This window comes from Protopterus annectens, chromosome 5.part1 (genome assembly GCF_019279795.1).
Source record: "Protopterus annectens isolate FY-2018-M chromosome 5.part1, PAN1.0, whole genome shotgun sequence".
NCBI lineage: Eukaryota > Metazoa > Chordata > Ceratodontiformes > Protopteridae > Protopterus > Protopterus annectens.
Window position 1 is genome coordinate 715,135,034 of NC_056736.1, and position 14,694 is coordinate 715,149,727.

The 14,694-nt window shown below is 42.6% G+C and overlaps 1 protein-coding gene across 2 annotated transcripts in view; it reads left to right on the forward strand.

The window, feature by feature from the left end:
- Positions 1–14,694, forward strand: part of CLNS1A (chloride nucleotide-sensitive channel 1A) — a 502,722-nt gene that overhangs the window by 49,142 nt on the left and 438,886 nt on the right. For both annotated transcript variants that reach the window (XM_044073345.1, XM_044073344.1), the window contains exon 2: positions 1,720–1,856. In XM_044073345.1, the coding sequence (XP_043929280.1) occupies positions 1,720–1,856 (137 nt within the window). The remainder of the gene's footprint in view (positions 1–1,719; positions 1,857–14,694) is intronic.

The window sequence follows — 14,694 nt, forward strand, 5'->3', positions numbered from 1 at the left end:
CATATGCTTTGCTTCAGATCCTTCATGTGATTTGGACACAATTCTACATCCTATGCACTTTTTGATAAATATGCACATTTTATTCCAAACCTGGTGAGACTTATGATATGAGATTCATAGGATGTGCGTATACCATTCAGCCCAAGGGGATTTACCTTTAAAAAAGAAATTGGTACTATATGGCCAGTGTGCTGCCTCGAGTGAATACATTTAATGCCAATCCCACCCCTTCCCCCTGGAAATAGCTGTACCATTGTATAGCTGATCTGCCTTATTGAATGCAGGGCTGTATTCTGTAGCCTTAAAATCATGGAAAAACTGATGGAACCAGTTATTGCATGCAGGGCTTTACTGTGTAGCTTATGAACAAAGTGGGAGAGGGCAGTGAAGAGGAGTACTTATTCCAGGCTAGGACAGTTGTTCATGGTCTGGAAGAAGGGGCTATCCTGAAGACTTCAGAAATTGTAATCTAATTTGGTGTGTGTATTTCTTTTATGGATTGTACAGGAAGGCTGTGGCTTGGTTCTGCTTACAGGTATATACCTAAAACGCACTGCTGGGGAGTTAACAGCAGAATGCAACAAATCCATTACTTGATTGTTTGTTTGGGGGGGTCAGATAACGATGTGAGCTTGAATTCCATTCCAGATACTAAACAATGAGCAGGATATTAACCACAAACCGCAGCTGTTGGAGAGCAACTCTGTAAGTGAATAAGAAATGTAGCCCTTTTACTGCGGCTGTAATCTTACTGCAGCTGCGTTCCTGATACTGCATGTGGAATCCAGAAGAAAATGCTGTATGTGATTAGTTTTCTGACTTTGCTATGTTAGTTTGCTTGGCTGCTTTTATTTTGGGCTGTAAAATTCAAGAAAAAAAACAAAAAAAAATGCTGATGTCCTTACTTGGCTGCACAGGACAGAGTTCCTGTCTACTGTTCAGCTTTTGGTCCCTTGTTTACCATGGAGTAAAGTAAGGAGGAACATCGCCATCCCCTGCACGCTTCCTCTTATCCAGCTGTAAACAGGAAGGTTTACCTTTTTTCAATGTTGACTAGGTATTTTTTCAATGAGATGGTGTAAGTAGTTTCTACTTAAGGTTGTGTACTGTTTATTTATAATCGTACACTGCACTGCAAAAAAATGTCTAGTAGTGCAATCTGAACAAAGTTTTAAATTGGTGCAGATTAGTAAATGTTTGTCTTGGAGTATTAAAACATGACACCATATTGTAACTTGTGCTACCCGTCTGTCTCCACTGCCTTTTCATTCGGTGCATTTGGGTGGGTTTACTTCAAGTTGGCTAAGTATATATTTTATCATTTTGTTTTCTATGTCCTGATTTTTTGCTTTCATTTTTATTTGGGTCAAACTTGAGTAGTGCAGGGTTTTTGAGTACTGAGTGACACCCTTGCATGTGCTTGCCCAGAAGTGGGTACATTTCTTCTGAATGTTGCCTTACTGCCTTACATGACTGTGCTGAGCTGGGAATACCAGAAGACAGTTTTTATAGTTACTCAGTGCAGAAAGCCTTGTGTAGACCAGCCAGTATAAGGAGAACATAGACTGCTTTTGGTATGCATCTGTAAAAGACCACCTGAGTTCTGATTGCAGCTACACCCTTTACAGGTTGCTTATTTTGTAGATTTACTGTAAGTTGATTTTTTTTTAGTGTTGGATATGGCAAAATTGTCTGAAACACTACATTATTTGTTTTCAGTCGGTTGTCCTGGTTTGATAAAGCTGGAATGGGCTTCTCTTTGGAATATCCTTCTATTAGCTTGCATGCTATCTCCAGAGACCTTCATTCCTATCCACGAGAGCATTTGTATGTCATGGTAAATGGCAGCCTTACAGGTAAGGAACTGATAGCTCAAATGTTTGATTTGGTTGTCTTTCATAAGGGAACAGGGCGTAACTCTAGGAACAAGTTTATATCAATTTTGGTTAGAATTCTTTTAAATAGCATAGTGTTTGTTATAGTCTTTAGTATTGTTTTGCAGGATATTTTTATAAATATTTAGTGAAACTTAAATTAACACCTTTTACCTGGTTTGTGGGGTAACCCAGTAGAGAATCTGTCTTCAGACAACAATGAAAGTGTTGCTTGTGGGTGAAGTTGGTGGAGGGAATAGTAAGAGTTGAGAACACTTGATGATAAACTGCATATGTTTATCATTAGATCACCATTGCACTAGTATTCAGCTATATGCAACTTAACTTGCAAGGCTGTTTGACATCTAACCAGTCTGCTAAAGCTTTGGGTGCCTTCCTCGTGTATTGTATATCCAGTCAGCTTGAGAGCATGCAGGTATAAGGAGGAGGTACAGGTGCCAGAATGGAGAATGTGCTTGTTGGCATGCTTGAACATCTAATCATCTTGGCACCTTAAACACTGATGGTTTGCTGGGGTGGGGTGGGGGCAGATGAGCCCCATTGGACACCTTTGTTTTTTCTGTGGAAAAGTTATATTATTGGCATACTTCTGCCAAGAAAGGAAAATGTGCGCACATGGAATGCGGGTACCATTTTATGACAGTACCACACATCCTGTGCTCTGTGTCAAGATATTTGGTGTGGTAATGCCAGCTTAACCTTTACACTTCAAACCGTTAGATGTGGGCTTAAGTCCTTGATATTTTCTTGAATTTTTTTTTTTGTTTGCATGTTTTTTCCAGTCTGAGACTGACTCTTCTGCCGATATAGTTCCACAACTATTGAGCCATTGGTTTGATTTTGTTTCCTCCATGGGAAGCCCCAAACATGCAGGAACAGTGCACATTCTTTCAGATTGGACCTCTGGCATCCTTGGTCGAAAAGGGTGAATCTTGCATTATTTCTGCTGAGGGTGAGGTAGGAGTTTATAAAGTCTTGGTAAGGGTGGAAATAGCTGGGTTGTTTGATTTCTGAGAAAAATCAGATACCCAGAACTCAAACTGTCAAGAGTATAGACCCCAGAGAGTCTCCAAAGATTGAACAATATCTATTCTTCTATTCACACCATCTCTTCTAGAAAGACTGGTACATTTTTGCTTATGTTCTTTACAAGGCAGTACAGTGTTGGTTGTTTTTTGTTTTTCTTTCTCTCCTTCTATTCCATGGTTCTACCCAGGCTAAAAGGAAGAGAGGGCGTTCATCTTCTGAGGAAGAAGGTAGTCTTTGATTCTAAAGATAAAGGGATTGAGAATGCCTTGCAGTTTTCTTGTAAATCATTTGGAGCAGATTCTCCAAATTACACAGTCTTTCTTTGATATGTTTAAGATGAAAAGCTATAAGTGGGAGGGAAGAGAAGTTTCTGAGGCTCGAAAAAAAAAAAAAAAGTTATGGCTTGCTTAGTATGGATTCTCCAAAGCACTTGGCTTAACCCTCCAGTTCTGGGAGCTTTGGATGATGCTTTTAATGCTGCAGCTGCTTCTAATTCACAACCACCTGCACCTAGAAAACAAGACTTGGTTTCTTTTCAGAAGCCCCACTGCTGACTGTTCCTGTGTGGACAGGGGCAGTTCAAAACCCTTTGCTGCTTCTAACCCTATCCTCAATGAAAAAAAACTGGTATGGGAAGAGTGTGTATGTCTGTTCCACACTAGCTGTCGTAACAGTTTTAACTGTATGCATGTCTGCAAAAATAAGTGATGTTCTTCGTGTTTCACTGTTGCAGTCATTACATTTGGGTAATCTGCTGGCAGGTTGCCCTCAGTCGGCCTGAATTCCAAAGTCTTGGGTCCTGCGTCGGTTGCTGTCTCCTCTTCCATGACGTCAGGTCATCAGGGGTATAAAACAAGCAGCCGGCGCCATTTTCTTTAGTCTTTCTTGCTGCACGGTGCCCGAAGCAGAAGCATTTTGCAAGTGCCGGTTGGCTGACTCCTGAAATATTAGTTTTGGTTTCAGAACCGAAGTCTTCACTAAAGCTAAGTACCTCATTGGGGAAACTTTTTTCTTGCTCCATACGGATGTCAGAAAAAAATAATTGTAATAACCTGTGGGAAGCAAATACCTCCATAAGGATTTCCATTTATACTGTATTCCTTGCCTAGGCCCTGATCACAACGTGCCTGGCTGTGGGTTTCGTGCTAGATTTAACCAATGCACTATTAAGCGTCATATATTTTTGCCTCAAGGTATTTTGGAAAAAGATTTAACTACCCAGAAATGTCGTCTGATAGCAATCCGATTACCGGAGTACATAAAAAACGCAAAGAAAAAGACTGAGACGGTCGAGATCCAAAACCGACGAAGCTTCTCCTAAGCCAGTCGCCGGTACTCCAGTGAGGTGTTTTTGCAGCCCCTGATAGCTACTTTTAGAGTCGCAGGCCCCTACTGACTTGGAGTCTGGCATGCCGCGAGATACTCAAAGTACTGGGCCCACGGATGCATCTCCCTTGGATGGGTCCGGAGCCGCTGAGCAGGCACCGGCTTCTGAGGGTGTATTCAGGCCTCAGCATTTTTATATCAGACAGCTGCAAAACCAAAGACCAAAGCAACTTCTAAAACTAAACAAATGACGCATGAGCCACATGCACAGGCCTCTATGCCTAAAAAACAGATTATCACAATGGCTGAAGACCATATTACTTTGATCAGGGGTTCCCATCCCCCTCCAGATAAGAGGCCTAGGTAAGACACTGATTGTGAATCTTCAGATCAGGTTTCTATTTCTTCTGATTCCTCTTATGAGCAGGAATTATCTATACCTCCCTAAGAGGATTCTGATGCACAGGAGTCTATACCATCTGCATCACCTCCTGAGGATTATTCATTTGGAGAAACCTTGCATACTTTGAGGGAGCTCTGGGCGAGTCAAGATTTCTCAATCAAAAAAGAGGCTCTGGATTTCCTTCTCCCTCAGTACAGGCCTTTAGCCATACCCCCTGTTTTAGACATTGTGGATGATGTGTTTTCGGAGTCAAGCTTGACCCCTGACTACTTACCTCCGGCTCCCAACAAGCCTGAGAGATATTCCAGGGTCCCTGACTCACAATTTTTTATTTAGAAACCTTGCTGCTGATCCTAAAACTATTTCACAGGGTCCAAAGGGAGTTAAGGCCTCAACAGCAAAAAATCCTACCCCCTCTGAATGAGATTCAAGGGCACTGGATAGATGGGGAAAAAAGGTTTATACATCTGCAACCTTGGCAATTAGGGCCTTAAACTGCCAGTTTCATATGCTCAAGTATCAATGTGTTATGGGATTGCTGAAACAGAAAATTTTGATTTCTGAATGTGCAGAAAATAAAGAATTGCAGGAATTATTGCATACAGCTGAACAGGTTGGAAAGCATACTTTGCAATGTGGTTTTGATTCCTTGGAGGCCTCCTGCAGGGCCGCAGTTAGGATCTGTGATTAGGAGGCATGCCTGGTTAAAGGAAGAAAATTTGCTTGATCATGTTAAAGCTAAATTACTAGATGCACCTTCACAGCATGATACTCTGATATTAAGGCAGAAGAGGTTTTGAAGAAAATGGAAGACAAAGCTAAGTCTATGCAAACTTTAAAAGACTTACAAGTGCAGCCACTAAGATTCAGTAGACACTGGCCTACAAAAAATTGGTCCTTTCCTGTGTCAGACAGAGCTCAAAGGGGCAAATCCAGATGCCCTTAAGGGTTCCAGATTCCAGGCACAAGATTCATACAGGTCAAAGCAATGGGGCACTTCTACCTCCAAATCTGGAGGAAATAAAGCGCAAACCTACAGAAAACAGTCCCAATGACTTCCCTTTGCCTACACCAAGCACTTATCTTTTGGCAGCACCCTTAGGGGGAAAATTAGCACTTTTTGCTCAAAATTGGCAGTTAATAACCCAGGACAATGGGTGCTAAACAATGGTATCACAGGGATATACTCTGCCAATGGCAAATGGTTGGCCAGATCTGCCAAAAAATCAATGGGCAGAGGCACAGAAACAGGTTACGTCCCTCATGGATATGGGGGCCATTAAGCCAGTACCAGAACAGGAAAAATGACACAGTTTTTACTCAAGACTGTTCTTGGTACCCAGAAAGGACAAGGCCTGGCGGCCAATACTGCATTTATTGATTTCTGAAAACACACATGGACATTCCAAAATTCAAAATGCTGACTTTGCAGCAGCTTCTGCCCATGCTGGGCAAGAATGCTTGGCTGGTGACATTAGACCTAAAAGAAGTATACTTGCATGTCCCAGTAAGGCAATCATGCAGAAAATACCTCAGATTAAAGGCTGGTTTCATGCATTACCAATTCTCTGAACTGACCTTTGGCGTATCTACTGTGCCCAGGGTCTTTACAAAGTGCCTGGCACCAGTAATTGCTTACTTGGACGACTGTCTCATTCAAGCAGAGAACAAGGGCATTCTTCAACACCTGGCATTTGTGAAAAGGCTTCTAACATGCCTAGGGTACACAATAAACGAAAATAAATCACAACTGGTACCCTCCCTAAAGATAACATTCCTGGGTGCAAGCTTGAATAAAAGTGCCCAGATGGCTTGCCTCACGCCAGACAAGCAAAGGCAACTGACTACTTCAAACTGATGGCAGCAAAAACCTAGTTATCTGCAAGACAAATTCTGCAGGCTTTGGGCTTCATGGCATCCTGCATCCTACTGATTCCATATGCAAGACTGCATATGAGGAAACTTCAGTGGTACCTAAAAAGCTTATGGAGTCAACATTGTCACAGTCTGGAAACAATGATTCTTCTCATTCCCTGCCTATAACAGGAGTTTCTATGGTGGACAAAGGCATGTCACCAAAACATGGGACGGGCCCCCTGCCAGCCAAACCTTAACAACAGATGCATCAGATTATGCCTGGGGGGGGCGGGGCCCAGGCCCACATGGCAGGAAGATGCATTCAGGGCATATGGACCGCAAAACAAATGCATCTGCATATCAACCAGAAAGAGATGCTAGCTGTTCAAAATGCCCTGACAGCCTTCAAGGACTTATTCATCCAGGACAACTACTGATAGACAGACAACACCACGGTTATGTGGTATATAAACAAGCAGGGGGACACGCACTCATACCCCCTTTGCAAATTAGCCATGGCACTGTGGGGCACAGCTTTGACTTATCAAATACATCTTCATGCTCAGTTCCTGCCAGGAAAACAAAATACTCTGGCAGGCGATTTAAGCAGAAACCTTATGGATCCTCACGAGTGGAAACTAGATCCACAAGTCTTCAGCATGATAACAAAATGGGGGAGCCCAGACCTCTATTTGCTTCTCAAAATTATCAATTGAAAAGATTCTGCACAAGGACTTATCACAGACAAGCATGGAAAGTGGACGCTCCTATCCTTCAGTTGGAAAAACCTATCCCTTTACGCCTTTCCTCCTCTGCCTCTTTTTCCCAAGGTTCTCCTAAAAGTCAGACAAGAGAAAACCGAAGATGATACTAATTGCCGCGGACTGGCCTCACCAGTACTGGTACCCAATTCTAAGGAACTTGTCTCAATACCCAGCTTGGACCTTACCTCAAAGACCTCAACTACTGTCCCAGCAAAACAATCAGATCCTGCACAATCAATTCCAGACACTGAACCTGGCAGCATGGCTGATAATGTAGTTATACAGACAACACCTCTCAGTAAAGCTGTGATGGGTGTCCTTTTGGAAGCCAGAAGGCCTAGTACTAGAAAATCTTATGCTGATAAATGGAAGAGATTCTGTACTTGGAATCGAGCGCAAGGAACTGATACAGCAGAACCAAATATTCCTCGGATATTACAATACTTGACCTGAGATGGTTGACAAAGGCCCATCTTTCTCATCAATTAAAATCCATGCCTCTGCCATTTCGGCTCATTACAATACAGAGCCACCAATCTTTTCTCATCCTTTACTAAAGCAGTATCTTAGAGGAGCCAAAAATGTAAGGCCTCGTAGAAGATCACCAATACCTGCATGGGACCTCAATTATGTGTTGGAAAAGCTCACCCTGCCTCCATTTGAACCAGCTGCTACTGCTGATGTAAAGTTTTATCATGGAAAACAGCTCTGCTGCTAGCAATTACTTCAGCAAGAAGAGTATCAGAGCTACAGGCCCTCATAGCTGTAGAGCCTTTTATCATATTTCACCCAGACAGGGTGTCTCTGAGGACAAATCCAACATTTATGCCCAAGGTGGTTTCCAGTGCGGCTCTTAACCAAACTATTCATCTGCCAACTTTTTATCCAAATCCGCAGAACAAGGGGGAGAGAATTCTGCATTCCTTGGGACGTACACAGCTAAGATTCTACTTGAGCAGGACTAAACCTCTAAGAAAAACTGAGCAGTTACTAGTGACATATGCTGCAGGATCAGAAGGAAAGGCTTATTTCAAAGCAGACTATTTCAAAGTGGATAAGCCACTGCATTTGTTTCTGCTACTTGCACCATGGTAAACCTGTGCCCAAGGGCATTAGGTCTCATTCCACCAGGGTTGCAGCTACTTCAGCAGCCTATCTCAGAGGAGTACCAACCAAAGACATTCTAGAGGCTGATATTTGGAGTTCTGTTCACACCTTTACAAAGCATTATCATTTGCCTCTATACTCTAAATCCAGGACAGGCTTTGCCACTGCAGTTCTGCAGGGCCTTAAAGCTGCACCTAATGCTGTTTAGCTCCAGCCTCCCAACCATAGCTTTGGGATTCTACCCAAATGTAATGACTGCAACAGTGAAACACGAAGAACATAGTACAGTTGTGTACACTTGCCATAAATGTAGATGTTAGAGTGTATTCACTGTTGCAGTCCAGGTAACCCACCCGCCATCCCCCTTTCATTCTGGAGTTTATCTTTCCTTCTCTATCTTCTACAACCTATGTGGTGTATTTGCTTGTAGATGAAGGTAAAGATTATATTGATGCATGTATATATAGTTTTTATACATATATATTTTTGCTACCTTTTTGGGGGCACCTGACGTGGGGCAAGAAAAACTAAAGAAAATGGCGTTTGCTGCTTGTTTTGTACCCCTGATGACCACACGTCATGGAAGAGAAGACAGCAACCGACGCAGGACCCAAGACTGGAATTCAGGCTGACTGAGAGCAACCTGCCAGCAGATTACCCAAATGTAATGACCGCAACAGTGAATACACTCAACATCTACATTTATGAGAAGTGTACACAACTGTATTTTATCAAAGTCGGTTGTAAGCCTTCCTGCTTCTGACATTGAAACCAGTTTTTGATATGGTTAGTGCTGCCTTAAGTTTCTGTAGGTTCATAGGTAAGTCTTAGGCTAGCTTTCCTTGTGGGCCATTTTTGGCCTAGCCACTTTCCCTTTCAGACCCTGTACCTTGTCTGTGAGATAAACATGTTCACCATTGTGCCAACCCCCAACACTCAGTCAAACATTATGTGCACCTGATGTACAGGGATACTTGGTGACCCCAGTTCTGATTTGGAGAAAGTCCAGGGGTGGATAAAATATTGAGTGGACAAAGACACTGGTACAGCCGTAGAAACGGAGTCTATTAAAGGATTTTTTAGTACCCAAGAAGGAAGGCACCTGGAGTCGAATCTTGTACCTCAGTTCTAAATGCCTTTCTCATAGTTCAAAATGTTAAGTTTACAGTCTTTCCCTCATTCACCCAAGGCTTTTATTTATTCTTTCTTCACATATGTATTTAGACTGTACATCTTACAGTTCTTTGTTTTGAGATTGCACTTTTGTTTTACATTGCCATTTTGATCTTTCTGCCACACCAAGGGTATTCACTAAATGTTTGATTCCAGACTTTGGCTTCAACAGACTTCAAGGAATTCACATTTACATCTATCTGGACAGTTGCCTCATTCTGTCTACTACTGCTCTAGACACTTCAGCATCCCTGCACTTTCCCAAAAATCTCTTTTGTAGTGTGGGTTTCATGTTAAATCTGGAAAGTCCTCTCCGATTATCTCCCAAAAGTTCTTTGTAGGAAGCCTTATGGACAGCTCTCTGACAGAATATTATCTCCGTTCACGGAAGGCTTCCTTCTACCAGCAGTATTCTGTAATTCTGGCTTGCCAGAGCAGATCCACAGCAAGGAAATTCCTCAGAATTGTGTGTTACATGGTGTTCTCCCATCTTAATGATTCTTTCAGCTATACACAGCATGAAAAAAAATTCGGTGGTTTCTCAAATCTGCCTGGGCACAAATCTTAACATCGCCAGTCTTTCCCTATTCCAGTCCTAGAATACATCAAAAAGGACCTACTGTGCCCCAGTAAACTCTAACAGAAAATGTTTCCACTTTCTCCCCCCATTCTTTGTCTGTTATAATTGACTCTGTGGCGCCCCTTCACTTGGCCAGTAATCAAGGAGCCTCAGTACTCACCACTAGCACCAGTGAAGGACATACACATTGGGAGGATGACAAGTACACACACAGTAAAGTACAATTTCCGTTAAGAGCACACAGAAATCAGTCGGGGGCTGGTTTCTCCCTCTTTCTCCAGATCCCCAATAAGACACCCCACTGGCACAGCTATAGAGTTGAGTCCTTAGCCAGGTTTCCAAGCCAAGTATTCCCAACAATCTCTGTCCAACCAGTGATTCGTGTCCCTGCCCAAGTATCTCTCTCCCCCTCCCCCTCGGGAAAGGCTGGTACAGATTTACTAGCTATGCCCTCCTTCTGCCCAGACCATACGTAGCTAGCACTGCCACCAGAACCCCTTATCAGCTACTTTTAAGGCCCTTCCCAAAAGGTGACCAATCCTACTGTGTAATGTTACTATTATCCAAATCGTAAGTGTGACCAAGGCTATTTAAGAGTGGCCTATACAGTGTCACCACATACATGTGCAAGTATTCTTAGAGCTTAAATCTCTAAACCAACCAGCCAGAATGAAAAGGTTTAAATATATTTAATAATAAATTAAAAGAACAAAACAATACTCCAACACAGTGACTACAGAGTTCAGAATCACAGGAAATATTTTAAAACAACATTGCAGGACAGTCTCAAATACAGAAAACATCTAAACTAATCTTTACTATATTCCTATCTATAGCTGAAAGAAATCACTTTATCCTGGTTACTTACTATTATCAAGGCAAGTGCTGATGAGAGGATGTTTCCAGGTCCAAAGACAAATACAAAATGCACAGTCTGAGAGAGTTCCCAAATTGATATCAAAATTTTAATGCTGGGTCAGCTGGATGACATCACTGTTTGTCACCTACCTTCAGTTCCCAGGCTAACAGATGCCAACAGAATTTTAGCATCTATGTGCGAGAATTACATATCTCTCAGAAGTTTGCCTAGAACAGGAAGTCGTAAAACAGTTTAACACTTAAACCTAGTAATTGTTTCTGTTTCAAGACAACAGAAAAAACCTCTAGCTGTAGACATCCTGTCTCCTTTCGTGAAGCTGGGAGATAAAACACAATCCTAAAACAATTCACTTATTTTACGATTCACTTTTTTTCTTAGTTTGCAAGTTAACTCTGTTCTTTTCCAGTAGGGTACACTGTGGTTACATTCTTGAAGCTCAGTACAAAACATACAGTTCAACACACACTTGCACCAGTAGTTTAATATTCACATAACGTATAGTTCTCTTTCATTTGTAAGACAAGCCTATGGATCATATTAATGTTCACAAATTACATATGATTATTTACAAAATTTCAGATAGCTGGGTTGGCAGCATTTCGGTTTGTCAGACACCTTGGATTTAAGTGGGGACAGTTTCTCTAGTGTCAGTGGGGAACCTCATTTTAGGCACAAATGCACAATCCTCAAATAAGACATGGCCCTGAAAGGCTGTCCAAGGACTAAATTAGTTGTGAACACTTGCACCATTGTTACCTATGGTGTTGTCTGTTATTACTGTGTGGTAATAGGGGACTGCGGTGGTGGTGCTGCGGTAGCATTGTCGCGTCACAATAAGACACAGTCCTGTTAGATTCTCAGCTAGAGCGTCTTCTGTGTGGAGACATGCGTGAATGGGCGTACTTTCGTTGAAGGTTGTGCGTCGGGGCTGACAACTCTGCACGTAAAAATTCACTGCCAATCATTAGTGGACCAGAGTTCCGCTGTGGCAACCCCTAACCGGGAAAAGCCGAAAGACAACAACACAGTAATAGGGGAACAAAGTCCTACACCCTGTGCAGACTAGCTGTGGTGGCATTGAAGCTGGAAACGCTACACAGTCTCTACCTACAGGCAACCTGCATTCTGTCAGCGTAAAATATGGTAGCATACTTGCTGAGCAGATCACGGTAGAGTTTCACGAGCTCTGCCCAGAGGTCTTCCAGGAGATTGCCTATCTGTATGGAACTCCCCTGGAAGATATGTTTGCTTCTGTCCACAACAGATATGATTTTTTCCATTCCTCAAATGATGGGTCTTGGATCTCACCTCTGATCTGTCTTCGGCTACCTATGATCCTGTGAACTTCTAAGACTCTGCTGTGTAGCTTGAGCTCCCCCTTACCCATAATCATCTTGTTTAGCTTGAATTGCCCTTAATCTTGTTTGTAGCTTCGGTGAATGGACATTGTCTTGGGTGTTTTAGTGGACAGAATAAGTGCTTTTCTTTTTAGATAGCTTTCTGAGCTATTCTGTTTTATTCTCATATCCCCTCTTTCTTCATCTCATTTTATATATAGATTGAAAAAGGGTTAATTTATTTTTCTTTCTTCCACTCCTATTACAGGCCTCTTGCCTTATTGTGATTCCCTTTGTATTGGTGCTTTCCATTGGTCAGGTTCTGGAAGCTTGTTTGTGTCACTGAACTGTTTGGCAAATGTTACAAGATTCTAGAGGGACTTGATAGAGTTTTCCAGTGCCCTCTCTGGGTCCATGTCTGTGAAGGACAATACTTGTTCTTTGCAACTGGGCACCCTACAGTCCCTTTCGAACACTTCTATGAGACTGTTTGTTTCTTTTTGCTTTAGAAGGAGCTTGGAGAACTGCGGGTTCAGGAATTGCTGTGAGAAGGCATGCCTGGATGCGTGTGCCTCTGATTGTGGGTCCTTTCAAATCCTCATTCATCATTAATGCTTTTGATGAGTGTAACTTATTGTCTTCAAGGTGAAAGAAACTCCATCTAGGAGTGAGCAAGGTGGAAAGACATCTGTAGGGATATGGTTTTCTACCCTTCAAAACAACTTTTTTATCGAACAGGGAATATAGTAGGAAGATGTCGTTCTGGAAGTCGCAAGGCTTTACCCAGAACCCCTTGGGGGGACAGGTCCCCCTGTGGCAGAGGGAGGAATTCCAGTGGTAGATGTTGCCATTATGGCAATGGAGGCCCGCAAAACCAGGGCTTCAGAGGTCCTTTCTCTGAGAAGCCCTACCAGTACTCCTGAAAGTTTGCCCAACTACTGCACTATGGAGGCAGTTGGAGGGGCACTTATCTCTGCACCCGGAAACCTGGACAGCCATACCCTTTTCCCTTTAGCCTTTCAGTCAGTCTACAGAACTTCCCAACATTCCACCTACTCAGAGGAAAGCAGCATTTTTTATTTTATTTATTTTATATTTGTTGACCGGGTTTGTCCGAGTGTGCTGCAAATGCCTATTTTTAGCGGAGGCCCGAGGAGAAAAGCTCCAACAGAAAATATCAATTTTACATATTGAATACATGTAGAAATACATTCATCAATACCAGCATCTACAGAAGATGAAAAAAATACTGTTAGTCAAGAAAATGGTCCCCCCAGACCAGCAAGGATTTGTAGCTTACTTGTAGGTTCTTTTTGATGCCAAAGAAAAGCGTGGACCTGAGGCCTATCATGGGATCTCAGTGATTTGAACCAGTATGTCAGATGCTCAGAGTTCTAAATGGTCACAGTTCAGTCCATTCTACCACTGTGTTACACAAGAATTATTGGATGTCCTTGATAAGCATCCTGGAGATCTATCGCATCAAAGTAGATGAGCTATCTAGAAGATTTTTACTCTTCAGCTTGGGAGCCAGTCAGTACCAGTTCTTAGCCCTGTCCATTAGTCTCACTACAGCACCCAGAAGATGCCGGGATTCGGGCCATTTCCATATAAAGGATGACTGGCTCCTTTCTGCTCAAACCAGGTTTCTACTTATTCACGCCAGGTACTACTTGCTCCAACTATGTGTTAATTTGAGCATCACCATGAACTACGCCAGGTCTCTACTCTTCCTGAAGTCTGTTGGTGCTCGTCTGAATACAGTGACACAAATCGCAAGAGTAAACATTTTTCAAGCATCCCACATCTCTCTTCCTTACCCACCAGCAAGATTGGCATTACAACTCCTTGGATCCATGGCAGCTTCCATAACTGTAGTGCCCCTATCCAGGTACTGTATGTGGATACTGTAGTGAATGCTTGCAGTGCAATGGTCAGTAAGGTGACACCCCCTGACTTCGTCAGTACAGATTGCAAAGATTTGCAGGGAAAACACAGCCTGGTGGAACACCACAGAAGTTTCTTGGGGCTGTTCATCGTACTCCCTCATGAGGGTTTTTCAGCCCTGTTGTGGCGGAAACAATTTTACTTCAATGGGACAGGCAGTGCTGCAGTGTGTTCTTTCCCCCTCTACTCCTAAGTGCAGCAGGTGCTTTGGTCCAATCCCCTCAGAGGGGTAGTCATAACCCCCCCAGAGGGGTAGTCACCTAGAAACTATTTGATTCACAATTGGATGGACCCCTGGGCTGTTTTATGCATTTCCTTTTACTCTAATTCATGTTTCTTCAGGAAGCATCCCACCAGAATAACAGAGTAATTAAAATTACCTATTCTGGCCTCAAG